Here is a 17,252-nt window from a genome sequence, read left to right on the forward strand (position 1 = left end):
AGGGCGCTACGTGTAATGAGCTAAAGGGAGAAACCAACCTCCTTGGGAGAAACTCGCTAGCCTCGATTTCCTCCTTTTTTTTTTGCCCTTTTTTCTTAGAGCGTATACGTAGCCCACGCGCCTGTAGTTTGAAACCCTATTAGTTACACGTACGTGACGCACTCCGCGCGTAGGGCGTTTAGATGCACGCGCTTTCCACTCATAGCCACGCGTTATTACTAGCGCCATCTACTAACGGGCACGGCCACTCGGGATGTCGCGAGCTTGTTGCTATGACAACGGCAAACGTTACTTCATCAGGCTTAATTGCAGAAAAATCGCCCTTCTACCTGAAAAAAAAAAAAAAAAATGACGGAAGCTCACACAGACGAGTAAGACTTGAAGCTAGCGAAGGTGTACGCAACCTTCACGACCATCACGACAAGTCCACGATTGCAGCCAATTTTTCTTTTCTTCGCCGCTGCAACGTCCTTTACCCCATCATTGTTTCTATTGATAGGAGGTTCCTGCGTTTTTTCTTTTTATTGAAGTGATAATCATTGGACATCACCTTGGAGGCGATGACGTACGCTAGAACGTGCCTTTCTTGTTGCGAGCAAGTGTTGCCACGATTACAGAGAATGCCGGAGAGTTGTTTTTTTTTGGCAATCCTTGCCAATCTCCCTAGCGGGCATATGAGCGCATTGGCCAGTCTGGGCCAATCTCCCGAAGTGGGCGCGCTCGGCTTTTTCTTTGTTCTAAGTGCAGACACGAAAAATTACGGTTTGCTAAACAGCTTCGCTGTTAAAACAACATCCGTTTTTCGATTGAAACTTCGGGTGAAGGCAGGTGACACGTGGTGGCGCTTCTCTGTGCTTAAGGCCGGTTCACATCGCTCCTGCGAAAGATGCCTCTCTCGTCGGACGTGCGAAAGGAATCCCACGAGGGGATTTTTCGTCCCCGGAAACCCCTGGACCAGTGTTACGGCGCAGTGAGAACGTTTTCATACTTCACCGCCGGTGCGCTCAGCGCCCACCACGCTAGGCTGCGCGGCTAGCGACAGATAGCGACAGCAACTCCCCCATGGAAAGCGAAGTCGTCCTTGCATCACATTCCCTCCGCAGTCCCCCCAAAGAAGAATCGGACTGTAGCTCCATCTACGTCACAAAAGTGGAATTCATGGCAGGCATTGAGAAAATTTCTAAGGAGGTTAAGGAGGCCATGAGCCCTAGTTGCAAACCATTTCAAGCGCAGGCTAATCTTATCCTCTCTAAATTATCAGCCTTGGAAGCACGACTGGCAGAAATAGAATCTCGACCCTCTCTTAAGAAAGCATTCAAACCATACAATCGCCCTTCATTATTAGACGAAAAAAACCATGGCGTTGAATAACATCATCATATGGCAGTGGAACTGTATAGAGGATACCGCCGAAAGAGGGGCATTCTTCAGCAGGCCTTAGAAAACAATCTTGTGGGTTCCATTCCTGACGTAATTTGCCTACAAGAAGTTGGCGCAGTAGCCAAATTAGCCAGCTACAAAACTTTAATACATAAGTCCCGAAATCCACCTGCAACCTCCATTCTTACTCGCCGTAATGTGATAGCGCAAGAACACGAGATAGACAGCGAGATGGATCACACATTTATCGAAATTGTCACAAACGTAAATCGGCGAACCAGCCTATTTGTTCTAAATATATACAGTAGTCCGAGGGAAAAAGGACTCTGTCTCTCTTGTTTCCCTAATCCATGGAGCTCTGCGTACAGCGGGTAAGCAACCCATAGTCATCCTGGGGATTTTAACGCGCAGCATTCCGCTTGGGGTTACCCGAGGGCCACACCTAAAGGGCGCCGGCTGTGGGTAGCTGCGCAAAATGAACGCCTAACATTACATACCGACCCCCTGTTTCCCACACGTCAGGGAAACAGCGTCTGTGCAGATACGACACCTGACCTAATATTCACCAAAAACAACAGGAGAGGTGATCTTCGGCAGTGGTCATAGGCTCTTCCAATTCGAGGTACCCGCATACTTAAAATCTCCCCAAAAAAGAAACAACACGTTCATCGACTGGGACCTCTTTCGTAAAACAACACAAGACACTACACCTACACTTCGACACTCTTTCAGAATGGGAGGAAGAGTTACGTAGCAGGTTTGCAAAAGCCACCAAAATCATACAACCAGACCCCAGCCTACCGCCGCTAGACTCGCGTCTGTCCAACCTAATGCAGGCTAGAGACAGCCTCAAAAACAGGCTGATCCGCCACAAACACAGCCGTGGCCTATGCATAAAAATAGCTTACATTAATCGGGAGATTGAGAATCACGCATCCAGACTGGTATCTGAAAACTGGTATTCAGTATGGGATTCCCCAAATCACACTTTCAGTACCAAAAGGACTTGGAATATCTCACGCCACCTTCTTGATCTCACGTCGACCAAATCGTCCCACAACCAAACGGTGTCCCGTTTGATACACAACTACCCGGGGACGCGACATGCACTCATCACATATGTACACAACAAGTACATACCACAAGGCCCTCCAACGGAACACCCGCCATACACCGGAGAGGCCAACGCCGCCTTAGATGCACCCTTTGCAGAAGCCGAGGTCAAGGCTGCCATTTATAAGCTAAACATTAGGTCGGCCCCTGGCCCTGACCACATTACTAATAAGATTCTTTGGCAGATGGATGACTCATCCATCACTGGCATCACGGCACTTTTTAATGAATGTTGGACCCAGGGTAAAAGTCCGGAAAAATGGCGAACGACCAAGACCATACTCATTCCAAAGCCTGGGAAACAACCACACATTGATCATCTCAGACCCATATCCTTAACATCCTGCCTAGGAAAACTACCAGAGCATGTTGTTTTGACCCGACTCACGGAACACGCCGAAAGGATTCAGCTGTTCCCTCACACCATGCTATAATTTCGCCCTCGTTTATGCACTCAGGATTTTATGTTGCAACTGCAACATCACATCTTGGATTCGGCATACGCGCCAAAGCACGCAACTAAAGTTATCCTCGGTTTAGATATCTCCAAAGCCTTCGACACTGTGCGACACTCGGCCATACTACAGATGGTGAACAAGAGTGGCTTTGGAGAGCGCATGTACAACTACATTAAATCGTTCCTCTCATATCGTATACTCACCCTTCATTTCGCAAACATCCACTCGGACCCCAATAAGCTGGGTAGCCTAGGAACCCCCCAAGGATCGGTACTGTCACCTTTCTTGTTTATCCAAGCCATGAGGGACCTTCCGGCCCTTCTCTCGGACTTACCCTACCTACATCATTCCATCTATGCAGACGACATCACCCTGTGGATGGTTCAAGGCTCCGACGGCCAAATCCAGGAAGCCCTGCAACGGGCAGCCCAAACCGTTGAGGTGTACGCAGCCGTGCGCGGCTTATCGTGTTCCCCCCAAAAGTCGGAGCTTTTCATCTACAAACCCCATTATAAAAACCCACCGATATTGAACGTAACCACATCATCAGGGGGCAACATCCCCTAGTTCACTCCATAAAGGTTTTAGGACACCACCTAAATGCTAATGGCCGGCATACAGATGCACTCAGGGAGATCGAGAAGGGGGTATAGCAAACCACCAGACTCATCTCCAGGATTTCGACAAGGCGCAAGGGCATCAAGGAGTCCAACCTCATAAAGATGGTGCAGGCCTTCGTCATCTCGCGCGTTACATACGCATTGCCATTTCTCATCCTGCGGAAGACGGAGAAGGAGAAGGTTGATAGCCTCACCCGTACGGCACATAAGCGAGCGCTCGGCCTGCCCCAACACACATCAACTGCAAACCTACTGCACCTCGGGATACACAATACCCTCTCAGAACTTATAGAGGCACAGCGAACCGCACAGCTAGAGAGGCTCTCTCGCAGCTGTGCCGGTCGGTGCATCCTGAGGTCTTTGGGCCTGGTACCACAAACACCACACTACACGCGACTTGTTGCCATTCTGCCTCCTCTGAGGAATATCATAAGAATGTCGCCAACGCCTAGGCGAATGCACCTCATCCACAATAAGGAACGCCGTGAGGCAAGAGCGAAGGCCCTTGCCAAACAACATCCGCCGGGGTCTCCTGTGGTATACACCGATGCCGCCCCTTATCAAGACAGGAACGCATCGGTACTAGCGGTGGTCGACTCCAAGGAGAGCCCCATCGCTACAGCATCTGTAAGCTGCACTTCCTGCACAGAGGCAGAGGAAATGGCAATCGGTCTAGCCATAGCCCACAGCCAGTCTCCGCATGTGAACATCATAACCGATTCTAAATCGGCCGTACTAAATTTTTTAAACGGCAGGGTATCATCTAAACCTTGGCAACCCTGTCGCAAGGGCCCACACCTCATAGCCAGACCTTCCGCATCATCTGGTCACCGGCACATTGTGGCCTGATGGGAAATGAGAGAGCCAGTGAGACTGCTCGAGATATGGTTCGCCGAGAGCCCCACAGGACCCCTGAAGATAGCCCGCAACCTTTCGGTTATAAGGACCGCCTCCATACTTTCGGCGGCACCCTTGACCATTTCCGCCAGGATCGGGCAGTTTTTCCACCACCGCATCCATCGCTCAGTCGAAGGCATGCAGTCCTTCTCAGACAGCTTCAAACATTATCATTCCCCACTCCCCATCTCATGTCCATCATATATCCCGGGGAATATAAGGACGCTAGCCTCTTCTGTTCTGTGGAACGAGCATCACTTCACCACATCATTTGGTCATTTCCATTAATACGCGCATCACGTAGAAGAAATCATCCCATCCTTCATAACGTATCATCCTTAACAGAGTGGGAGGCTGCCATCTCTAGCCCAGCTTCCCACGTACAAGAAGCCGTCGCCCAGTTGAATTGAATTGAATTGAAAATAAGTTTTATTAATCCAACATGATATGGGTACACAGTATATACAGGAGGAGGTCCCATGGTTATGAAAACCGCAAGCGGGACCTCCTATACAGATTAGCAAAATGACTACAAAATTACAATGACAACACTGGTGAACATAACAGAAAACAGTACTGAACAAATATTCAAAAAATCAGCTGAGAGAATAGGAAGAAAACTGAGAAGAATAGGAAGAAAGGAAGACATGTCCGTTGTTTCTGGTGGGATATTTAAACGTGGAATTCTCATGGCTCAATGCGCCTTGTCAGCTGTCCTCCGAAATCAAGCGGTTACACAGACAGTAAGATGGCTACGACGGGGGAGGGAAGCGGACAGCCACATGTTTGTCCACTACAATAAGGCCTCCCAAACATTAACCCTCCATTAGAGGGAAGCACGTCGTTCGCTTGCGGGAAGAAGAGCCGGCCCGAACACAAGCGCGAGTGGGCGCGAAAACAACGGAAAGCCGCTGCCGCCTCAAGTTCCAGCTCGATTACTTCGCGGAAGAAGAGCCCCTTGCCCGTTTGGAAGGCCGACGCGAGCCAGTATTACTTGTTCAGCTTAAAGGGCTTTCAGAGCGACATTTTCGACGGTGTCTTTCACTTCTAAGCATGCACCCATAACCGGTTGCCGGTTCATGCGTGCCCGGGTTGGGAGCTAGGGGACTTGCACGCGCAGCTATTCGCATTTTCCAGCACCGGTGGCGCCGCCGCGCGCCTTTTTTCCGAAGCTGTTTGTAGATGATCGGCGTCCTGGGCGAAGGCAGCCGGAGCGTTCGTAAACGTGGGGATTGAGACCGCAAAACCAAAAAGCAATCGAATGTGCTGTGCACCGCAGTATAGAAATCGCTCAGTGCCGGGAAAAGCCAGCGTTCATACCTGTCCTAGAGATAAGAAAGCCCGAAAGGTTTGGATAACTATGTTCCGCATTGGGAAAGGTGTCAGCAACACAAAGACACAAAGGAGTTTGCAGCAGTCACTTCACGAAAGCTGACTTCTTCTGGAGAAATATTCGTAAGTTTAGTTCACTCTCTCGTTATTGATGGTGTCTTTTTCGTGCAAGTTGAGTGTGTCGTTTATTAATAGATGGTATGCAGCCATTGAAACCGCGGTTGAAGAAAGGCGCCGTGCCGCCGCATAACATTCCTATGCGCTCGCACGAGGAGAAAGTGAAGCCAAGAACCAACAGGAGAACGTCATTGTTCTTTCATTAACGTGCTGGTTTCTTTTAATAAATGCTGCATTCCAGTTGCATTTTGTGCTTTGTTGGGTTGTTTGCGCTTCGTTCTCTTTTTAGCATTATGTGTGATTACTGTTTTGAACTTGGTGCTTTTTTTTCTTTCTCAAACCCCCCACAGGAATGGACGATGTAGGTATTCGTAATAAATAAATGAACTTGTTACTGCGGCATCGCCTTTTCCGACAGCGCGATGAAAGCACAGCACAGCTGATGTAACAGGCCCTGCCGTAGAGCTAGGCGTCAGCGTTTGATATTTAGTTTCGGTATTTTTAATATTACCTGTAACCTGCATAAACGCCGTTGGATCTTTTCTTGTAAAAACAGCTAACAAAATTATAATTTACTCGCATTATTTGCACTTAACCCGACACAATTGCGCAAGTGGCAATAACAAACGCTGAATCCTATAGGTCGCGTCTACCAAGCTCTGCTTGGCGCCTAATAAATATTCGTAAAGTGTGCTCGAACAGTTTTACGAGCATGGATGGAAGTGCAGCATCCTTTATACGCCTCGAGCGTGGCCTGTAGGGGCGCCAGTGAAATCCCCCTAGCGGCCCGTTTCGAAAGCAGGCGCGGGAGTCTCCGTCCCGCTCCCCACTGCCACCGCTGCTTTTGCGGCATGTTCACGACTGAGATTTAGCGCTTGCGGGCGTTCGAAATCCATGGTTATTTGGAGCAGTCACTCTGTTTGCAAATGGGGTGTGTTTACGAGAGTGTATATGTTTGTGACGCGATCCTAGTGTGGTATATTCGGTCTGGTGTGTGTCACAGGCCAGCGTCGCGGAACCGGCGTATGCATGAACCTGATTGTAGTTACACTGCCCTGAATTTACTAGCAGGGTCTTCGTAACCACCGGTTCCTCAGATGTTCATGCTTCGGGTATACACTATGATGTAAATCAGTTTTGTGCGCTTACATATTCAGCGGAACAGTCATACCTGACAGCACGCCAGTTACTTTTGCCAATATTATACCTCAGATATTGATCACCACCATTTACAAGCCAGTGTGTGTTAATTTCGGGAATATTCAACGTAAGTTCCACGGATAATGCAGAATTATACTCGGGATCAGCACACGACAAAGAGTCGTCTTGTCGTGAGGTGAGCGCCGGCAAACATTCATCCGCTACATATATCCTCTGCAAGCAGCGCGCAGATGGGCTTAGAATATAATCGGCATCCGCGACTATACTCTTCTTCGAAATATCATCACATGGCACAGGGAGCCTGAAGAATAAAGCACAAACTGAAATCCTTATTTAATACCACACTCTTCTAACGGCACCTTTCATCGCTTGTGAACTGCCTACCCTATATACTTCCAAAAATGCGTCCGCCGAACGATCAGCTGTTCGTTGAAGTCGAAAAACAAAACGACAGTGAACGCGAGATTTGTGTGTGTGATTACTAAAACGTTCATTGCTTGATTCCGCTCTGCATTTGTACACAGCGTCCCCCTCCCCTACCCCCCACCTATTTCTCGCGAAATAGCAGTGCATTTCGCATATAGTACGTTGGTCTGGCGAACCCTACCTGGCTTAAGTTTCGACGAACGTCTTTAGCATGTCAGAAGCTGCACTGTATTTTTTTTTTCATTTCCGTCAGAGCTATTATGTTTCTTCCGCACTTACACAGCATGTATTTTTCAGTGGTTTCATATTAGATTGCCTTGGTTCTTGCTATAAGGCGTGTGTGGGCACATATTTAACGAATATACTTAACATTTTCGCATGGTTTATATTCTTATACAAGGCATAAGTTATTGTCCGGGATTGGCTAGTCACATCCCCGAAACACATTTTTCTGCGACGTATATATTCGAAACGAAGCCGCATTCGTTGTCCACGCTGCAAAATGAAGCCCTCTCATTGTGCCAGTATCAGGTCTAAACGAGGTTGCAGTAGAATTCATTTGTGCCTGACGTATTTGGAGGTGACAGGGGTGATATGCGGCTACCGTCGCCGACGCCCGGAAGAGCGATGACGATGCGCGCAGAACCGCGTCCCCGGGTAGCTCTTGCAGGCGATCGCGTGCTCTACGAAGACGCAGCTGCTTTTTCACTGACCTAAACGTACTCTTTGCTAACAGACGTCACCATAACAAGTTTTTTTTAGGGCGCGGAAAGGCGAAAAGAAGCGAAACAGAACCAAAACACTGCACGAGCCCCTTTTAGCCACGCAGCCCACATCCCGTCAACGCCGCGGAGAAGCGGCGGCAGGCGGCGCAGCGATCGCGAAGCTCGAGGCGTATAGAACCTGCAGTGTCAACAAACGTCCACGCAGTGCGGTTGGCTGGTCACGCCATTCGGCAGTGTTGCCAACTGTAGGGTTTTCGCCCTACATGTAGGGCGTTTTGGGAAATTTTTTCTTGTCGTAGGGCCGTAGGGCCGTTCTGCCATTTTCCCACCGAGCGTAGGGCGATTTTAAACTTTTCTGTTGAACTTTCCATTTTGCGCCACATGAAGCCGCGAAAATCTGAAATTATGTCCTCAACTAACTGGTTGTAATGCAAATTTTGACCGCTAGGTTACGCTTCCGCAACCCGATCTTTCGGTAGAGAGGGAGTGGAGGGAGCAAATGAAGAGCAACGGAGGAAAGAAAAGCTTGCGAAGAGCAGACGCAGCAGAAAGGCACAAAAGATCAAACTCTGGTGTTGCCCTGTGGATGCCCTGTGGCATGAACAGGCTGCTGCGTTGCAAAGTTGGTTTCCACCGCTGGTAGGGGGTGTAGCTATAATGAAGAGCGTGAGGGCATGGCCGGGCTGGCGCGGGAGGCGCGCGCGCGCGATTTGAATTGCTACCAGCGCAGCGGTACAACGGCTGCTATGGGGGCTAGCATGCAGGGTGCCTCCATAGTGCTACCCCCCCGGTGGAGCGCGTGTTTTCGAGCGAGCGCCGCGGCCAAACATGTCGAAACCATTTCGGAACTTGTGTTCCCGTGATAAGGCGCCGATTGGAGATCTCGCAGATCGCGGGGCGCCTGCTCCATAATTTTCGACTTTGGATGTTTACAGCAGCTGTTGAAAACTGCCTCTCAGAAAAAAGGGTACCTTTGAAAAACATCCTGGGCCTGGCATGTGACAACGCCAGCGCTATGGTTGGCGAGCATATTTCCCTGGCCCAAAAATTTCAGCACAAGGCAGACAGGAGTTTCGTGCTCATTCGCTGCATATGCCATTCCACCCACATTGTTGCCAGCAAAGCTGCAATGAAGCGTCCCAGATACCTGGAAGATCTGAGAAACATCAAAACAGCAAGAGACAAGCACAAGTATCTGTACAACAGGAGTTCCTCCAGACTGAAAAAAGGACGATCCTGCGGCCATGCGAGACCAGATGGCTCGTGCTTTATGCATGCGTTGAGCATGTACTAAAAGAATGGGAAACCCTGCGACTCCTTCTCTTGCAAGCCTCCGTGGAAGACCGAATAGTGGCCGCCGAATTCATTCTAAACCACATGAACTATATATAGGGACCGGTTCATTCTAAACCACATGAACTATATATAGGGACCGGGCAGCTGGACGGGTGCCGCCACCACTCGGCGCTCCCCTCGTCAGTGGAATGAGCCGGTGCATTGGACTACACAGCCTTCCGTTGTTTTTGTCGTGTTTGCTTCGGTGCTTTGAATGTTTTGGTGGTGTTGTGAACGTATATGGGCGGTGAAACAAAGTCTAGACAGATGTGTTGGGTTCTTGGATGCAGTAATGACTACGTAAACTTAAGCAAAATGGAGAGGCGAGCTAGTTGGTTCGCAAATTCCATGAGTGAAACTTAAGCGCAAAATTTTTCACAGGGACGAGAAAGGGAACGACACAGGCGCTTACTTGTGCGCTTACGTAAACTTGTCGGACGCTTCTAAAGTTGGGTATCGGCTGCAATGGCATGAGCGCTTTTTGCAGCGATCTGCGCTTTGCTGCACCCGTTCTGAGTACGAATAAAAGTACTATTAGTAGTAATATTTAAATGCACTAACGGCTACGCAAACTTATTGGATGCTTGTAAGGTTGGAAATGGGCTACATTGACACGAGCGCTTTTTGCAGCGCTCTGCGCCTGGCTCCGCGTGATCTAAGTAGAAATAAAACTATTAGCAATATTATTATTTATTTCTACCACTTTAAATTATCTTCACTGGTTTCAATGACTACGGTTTCCACGCCAGCCTTAGCGCTGGGATACCTCGATACGTGTGCTTTAAATAGAAAGGCACCTGCATACGAGATGGATTACCGTGTGGCCGTAGAAATGTTGCGGTAGTTTACACTTTCTGTAACCGTGAGCTTTGTGCCTTCGGTTTTGGTGGGCGACACTGTGACAGCATGGGAGCCTGAAAGCCGAAGTGGAAATCCCACATTTGTGGTGGTCATTTTATCAAGAGCCAAAGTTATTCACCAACTCAACAGCCCAAGCTACAAACCATCCACCATCCCTCCTCCTCTTCCTGTCTTACCACCTGCGTAGGGTAAAGGATGGCACCGATAGTTAAAAAAGGGGGCAGTGTTAACGTCAGCCGGTGTTTTTTAATGCTTATGTATTCTTTACAGAGTACCTAAAAAATCGTGTAATACCTGGTGAAGGCACCAAAAACGCGCGATTAGTTGCCTCAAATATGGGTGCATCAGCCCGAGTTTTCCAGCACAGACACATTTCCAACACGCTGGACAAAGTTTAGATTTGGAGAGGGGGCATGGAAGTTCAAAATTAAATAGCAAAACCATCTAGCCCTCCGTCTAATGATTATGATGGTTGAACGTAAAGCTTTCTTCCTGCGAAATCGAATGGAAAATGGTCAAAGTCAAAGACTCTGCGATCAAAAGACCAAACTGCGTGCTGGTCAAATTCGACGCTCAACTAGTCGAAGTTTAAATACACAAGGCAACCAAGGAAACCCATACGATAGAGCTTTGCGATAAACCATCATCGTCGTTAGACGAAGGTGTGCATGATTTTTCAAGCGTAGGTGGCAGCTTGTAAACCGACGCAGCATCCAGTTGTGAAGCTGAGTACAGGTTTCGGGCACCCTCCGGTCTTGCGTCCTTCAGCGACGCAGGAATTTGTTTTTGAAAAACAATTTACCAACTAGCCAGCAACCATTCCAATTCTTTTAAAGCAATGCTTCTCCACGACAAGCAATAAGGTTCTACTATCATGCGGTATTTATTCTATCAACGACTGCCGATGACTGTAGTAAGAGCATTTCTGTGAAATTAAGCACGTTTCAGCCGTCGGTAATGAAGTCACGGAAGCGTCGTCCATCACAATTTCTGTTTTGAGGTAAATCTTAGAAGACACTCCCCAACTTTGTCTTTCGCTTGTGCACGACGTCGACGCCGTCTCGTCATCTACTGCCCAAGGCCAGCGCCGCAGCATTCCTAGATTGGTTTGCACACCCCGGCTTTGTGGGAGCATTTAGCTGTAGTATACTTCTCGATACGCGAAACTGCATGCAGGCATCAAAAAATTGCATGAAGCAACGAACTTTCACTTCCAGCTTGACTTCCATCTTGTCGCATTGAGCGTCGTCTGCTATTTGTAAATACTGAGTATGGGCGTAAATCACACGCATGGCATACCTCGTAAACGTCACATCCACGCTCAAGAATTACCGATCTGAAAAATTCACGTGGGGTTACGTACGCTTTGCAAGCCGCACCGAAGAAAAACGACAAAGAGCCACGCACAGTTACGCTGCGCTGACCGCCACCGGCATTCCACTGACGAGCGGTTCGCCACGGGCGGTGCTGTTCGCTGAAGCGACGGTGGTGCCATACAACGGCCGCCCGGTCCCTATACGCGCGCGCTTACGCGACGTCCCGGTCATCGTCCCGTCCTCCATTTTGGATACCCCGTCGCGCCACCTATATTCGCTGGAAAGTGGAATAGGTGTTGTGCCCTCACTGATGGTTTAAACGTGGACGTCAAACGGCCAAATGCGACCTGTCCGGTGTCCTCGCAGTGGTCGAACGGATCGGGCTGGTGTGTCACACAGACACTAAGACGCGTACGACGCGAGAGCGAAACAGACAGCTCCATGTGTGCCCGATAGAACAAAGCTCGGGTCCTTCGAAGTACCATTGGCCGGGAGGTGTGCTCAATCGCAAGTTAGAGACAAAAGTGCTTTGCTTCGTGCTCTCCGTACCACGGCCGCCGGACTCGACTCTCCTCCTCCCGCGGTCCCCTTGCGGCCTTCGCAATACCGGCTCGGCGCACGGGATTTTTTCTGACGCTTAGTTGGAGGGGATGACCGCACGAGGGCAGCACCACCACTTTACCGCAAGCTCCGCGTCTCTGCGCAAGGGCAAGAGCAAGGCAGCTCGAGCGTTGACAACATAACCAGTGAGCATTTCCGCCTGAAACGGGGCAGTTGGTGTAACTGATAAGGCGAAGATTTTTTTTTGTTCTGGTATGTGTAAACGATATATACGCAATAATATCAGAGCAAAAGTTGTTCGCGCATGTACTATGTTTGCTTGCAACATTCCTGACTTGATCAAGGCGCACCGTGACAGAAAGTTTTATTTTATGCCCCGCTTTATACATTTTTGGGAAAGAATCATATCCCGTATAACTATACCTGAATAAAAAGCATCACACCCCACAAGAACTGCCTAATGTAGACGTGTAAAACGCAAAAAAATTGGGCCCATCTCCCCGCGAGGGGGACTCGAGTAAATGCGTCGCATAGGGGGTGGGTGTATTGCGTTAACGTTTAGTGTTTGGGGAGTTGGTGGTAGTGAATGCGTTGTATCAGCAGCTTCTTGACGTCGTTTGAATGAGTCAAGGATATAAGGCGCGTTCGTAGCCTCCAATTCTGTGTCGGTTTTGTGGCGCAGTGGGAAGAGCACCATGTACATTGCGTTCCGCCCGCGGGGTCGAGGGATCGAAACCAGGCGCAGGATAGTATTTTTTTTATATAGTGTAGGGGGAGGGGTGCGGACTACGACTACGGACGTCAACGCGGGTGACATCGTGAGTTACTGAAATGCTCTGCATTTAAAAATTGCTCCAAGGACGTAGGAGGACGACAGCGATAAGCGCTACGAATTCCAACTAGCATTTATTCGTAGCTCAGGGATGCGGGCTCGATTCCCGGCCAGCTTCTCTGATGGAGGCGAAAAGCGCAAACGCCCGTGTGTTTGAAATTTCGGCGGACGTTTAACATACCCAGGTAATCAAAATTAATCGGGAGCTTTCCACTACGGTGCGCCTAATCGCCTGTGTAGCGTCGGTGCATTAAACCCCATAATCAATCAATCAGCATTTATTCGTAAAAACGCTCATATATTACACAAAAAATGCGCACATAAGCGAAAAATTGGATTCCGCAGCCTATATAACCATCTGTCAGGCGACAAAATGGCCATATGTTTTGACACAGCTCGTGTTCTTAAGTACAGATAACATCTAGACAACAACCAACAACTGTGTGACACCCGCTATTACTCGCAAAAAAGAAAAGAAAAACAAGGCAGAGAAAGCAGGATGCGGCTGTTTGGAATTATTCAGGGGCAAGATACGCAATTTATTTGGCCGATAAACCCAGTCACGGCATACTTATGCGAGTGTGACGAAGGCGAGCCATCTAAAACGTCCAAACGGTTTCTCTTGCGAGCTGGTTTTTCTGTTTTCCTTCCCTACAGTCTCATTAAAGAGAAGCATGCATTCGCATTTCCGGCAATGTGAACTGAGTTGCAGTGTGCGCATTCTTCACGTCCCGCAGATGTTTGCGCAAGCGCACGTTCAAGCATCGCGATGTCTGTCCTACGTGTTTGTGACCGCATGGTAGGTCTGCGATGCAATACAAACTTTCCCAGAAGTCCGCCCTAATACAGTCCACCAGGCAACTGTTTTCTGGCGCAAGGGCAACAAAGGCCTACTGAGAGCGCCAACACAATAGTTGTGTCGTTTCTGGTACAAAATTTTAAGTAAAATAGAAATGTGATAGGTTACTGCGGAGTGTAAAAAGTCCCTTATTTAAAAACAAACTCTGGAGTGAGCCAGATGCTTATGACGTTAGAATAAAGAGAATGTTCAACCAAAGCTACCCCACTGAGGGGCTTTGTTATCATATGTTGTATGAGATGCCTTTTAAAAATCTAATGTCTCCAAGGTAAGTAAAGAGACGTTTACTAGGAATGACGGGTTTATCGCCTGAAAACAATGATGGATGAAGAGGAATCATCTGAGTGTTCAGCTCCCGGAAATGCTTCTTTCTCGCACTGTGAAAGTGCGGACATTCAACGAGAGCATGGATTACCGACAGACGATGTCCACAACTGTTGCATCGTGGCGGTGGGGCTCCATTTAAAAGATGGGAATGAGTCCATCAGGCAACTAGGTATGAAACACCAGTCCTTAAAAATTAAGCGTACAGGGTAGCAAAAATACGAAGGCAGACTAATTGTCCAGTATGCTGCAACTATAATTATCCCATCTGTCGTTTACAGATTCAAAAAATATATATATTCCTTGTGAGCTGTGTTCCTACCCCGCTGTGCGAGTTTTTCCGGTTGATTTCTCGGAAAAATTGACAAGGCCTGGATATTTATATACAGCTTGGCAATCCTCCTTGACAAATCGCAAATCTGATTGTTGAGTGGATAGCAGTTTAACGACGAGGCTTCTACTGACCAAAGAATGCTAGCTTGTTTTAATGCAACAGCACTAGGATAAGGCGCTCACTATGTGAATGTAGCGATTTTAGGTCCTTCAATGGAACCTGCAGAACACGAAGCCATGTTCGATCTTCAGGACATCTTTTCATGGAGCCACCATTAGTTTTCGCCGCTATGGGTGCTGGCCAGCGTTACTAGAGAGTTTAAGAGAATAGGAGAAGCCGGCGTTGGGGGCCCCCAAGAAGTTAGGGGAACCCAAACGCAAGGCACTCGCACACAGCAGACAGTTCTACGCGCGTGCGCGTACTCTCGCCTGTTTCGCCGGTGAACACCGTGATAAGGCGCTGACATGCCGTTCGGTCGTCGCTCCCGCTATATTATTAAAAATTTGGGAGGCTGTACAGCGGCTACAAAGACTGTCCTCCATCCTGTTCTGTTAGATAGCAAAGTAACCCGGATGTCGGAAGTCGCTCTCACGGGCTCGCTTGTCGGCTCGCACTCGTGTCGTAACGTCGACAGTGCGCCCTTCCTTCTTTCATTTCATCCGGCCCTTCGTGTTTCACCCTTTCACCACGCGAAGAGGTAAGACCGGGCACACATCAAGCGGCCGTGGACCGGGCCTGACGGCCGCGTCCGTAGAAGCAGACGGCGTGCGCGCGGACCAGGTGGGAAGACGGACTATTCGCGCCGCAGCTGTGTTGCACAGCCTCTCGGTAGCTTACAAGCCGTCCGCAGTTATCGTTTAGCGGCGGCAGGCGCGTTCGCAGCTGTCACCCGCTTCGCGTGCGTGTGTTTTGAATCGGCGATTGTCGCTTTGACAGCATCGAGGAGCTAGCTAGCGAGGGACAGTTCACCCTCGCTAATTACCGTCCACATTTATTCGCGCAAAAAAAAAAATTCTCTTTTGTTGATTAGTAACTTGCAAGTGCAAAGGCTCTTGGCTTTACCGCACTCCTTTGAAAGCAGACGACGTTCAGAGCTCAGGGCGTGCCACATGATGCGAATAAGCGTGAAAAGAAAGATTCCAAGACGTGACCCACCTGCCAGCAAGGACGCAACGGCGGCCACCAGTAGCGAGGGCACGACGGCGCCGGCGGACACCACTGCTGCCGCGTTGCCGACCACCACGAACACGCCGAACGTCAATCCGGGCGCGATAGCCGACACGATGAGGCACAGACGGGCCCGAGACGGCGACTTGGCCGCCTTTTCAGTCGCCTTCTTGGGCTTGGACTTGCCGTTTACTTCCCCGTTGCCTGCTCCCGAGGAATACCTGCGCACTTGGAAGCTGTGCGGGGATTTGATCCTGGTCATGAGCGACCACAGGACCTCGCTGTTGCGTCGACGTGCCATGGGGACGGACGGCGGTCGGTGGCGGGTCGCCACCGTTCTCTCTTCACGGGACAATGGGAGCGCGCCCCGGCGCAACGACGCGCACTCTCGCACTGTTCATTGAAGGGTGAAGATCGGGTGCATCGGTGCAGGCCGAAAGCGCGGTGGCAGCAGCTTCAAGCGGGGAGGGCCGAAGCGAGCTGGCGGAGCAGCTGCAGCCGCCGCCATCTTGATTCGCTGCGTCGTCTGCCAGTTGAGAGAGCTTTCGTCTGCTTCCGGAGCTATCCAATCGTGCTTCCGCACACGCTCACGTGACCACCATTTCCAGGAGTCGGGGGACGCGCGCGCACTGGCAAGTGGGGATCGATACGCACGGGCCGTTATATTGCGTCCGTAGGGTTCTCGCGCTGAATGCAATTCTTTTTGTATTTCTTTCGTCTCGCCTTCTCGTCTGCGCAGTGCTCCTCCCTTTTTTTTGTTAGTAGTATTGACCATCTGTAGAGAACTTTTGCAAAAGAGCATTACGCCGATATTTCTTCCTTTCTTTTTCTTTCCATTCGTTCTGGCCTAGATTTTCGCTCCCGCAGTCCAGTGTCGCCATCTGTTGGCGGAGATGAAAAGGCCTCAGCTGTGATAGGGGCCGCGTGAATGCCTCGGCTGTGCGGGCGGGCCCTTAGAAACGTTGTTGCCTTTCGACGTAGCGATTCGTGAAAAAGTAAGAAAAAAACGATCGATCGTTCAGGTGCGTTTTTTTCTTTGTAGTGCTGGTGGTCTTGAAAAGTAGTGGCCAATACACGATGAGCGGAATTTCAGGACCAAGAAAAACGTCTGTAGCCATTCCACTCTGTAAAGGTGAATGACCATCATAAACCATCTTTGGCATGACAGCGAACCCGCCTTCCTTGTCCGCCACTACGAGGGAAAGGTTATTGCTGCGCAGAAATTCAGTTGCCCTTTTTACACTCATTGGGATGCGTACACTTCCTTCTCTTGAACTAAGGCAATCAACGCCTTCTGTAATACAACTTTGTTTGGCGGACAAGGAAGGAGGGTTCGCTGTCATGCCAAAGATGGTTTATGAATCAAAAGCCACGGAAGCAGCCACTAAGAACTTTGTAAAATTCGATTCGGCAGCGTCAAAAGTGAAGAAGAAT

The 17,252-nt window shown here is 49.4% G+C and overlaps 2 protein-coding genes across 5 annotated transcripts in view; one reads left to right on the top strand and one right to left on the bottom strand.

Annotated features, from left to right (window-relative positions):
- The window catches only part of LOC144144304 (cationic amino acid transporter 3-like), an 84,972-nt gene extending 68,319 nt beyond the window's left edge, over nt 1-16,653 (bottom strand). Inside the window, exon 1 of one of the 3 annotated variants that reach the window (XM_077675687.1) lies at nt 15,807-16,653. In XM_077675687.1, the coding sequence (XP_077531813.1) occupies nt 15,807-16,119 (313 nt within the window). In that variant the 5' untranslated portion in view covers nt 16,120-16,653. The remainder of the gene's footprint in view (nt 1-15,806) is intronic. The other 2 variants (XM_077675688.1, XM_077675686.1) reach the window with 2 other exon arrangements.
- Nucleotides 1-17,252, top strand: part of LOC144144303 (putative cationic amino acid transporter) — a 234,690-nt gene that overhangs the window by 28,791 nt on the left and 188,647 nt on the right. The window lies entirely within an intron of this gene.

This window comes from Haemaphysalis longicornis, unplaced genomic scaffold (genome assembly GCF_048455015.1).
Source record: "Haemaphysalis longicornis isolate Haplotype H1 unplaced genomic scaffold, Haemaphysalis longicornis Haplotype H1 scaffold_7, whole genome shotgun sequence".
Taxonomy (NCBI): domain Eukaryota; kingdom Metazoa; phylum Arthropoda; class Arachnida; order Ixodida; family Ixodidae; genus Haemaphysalis; species Haemaphysalis longicornis.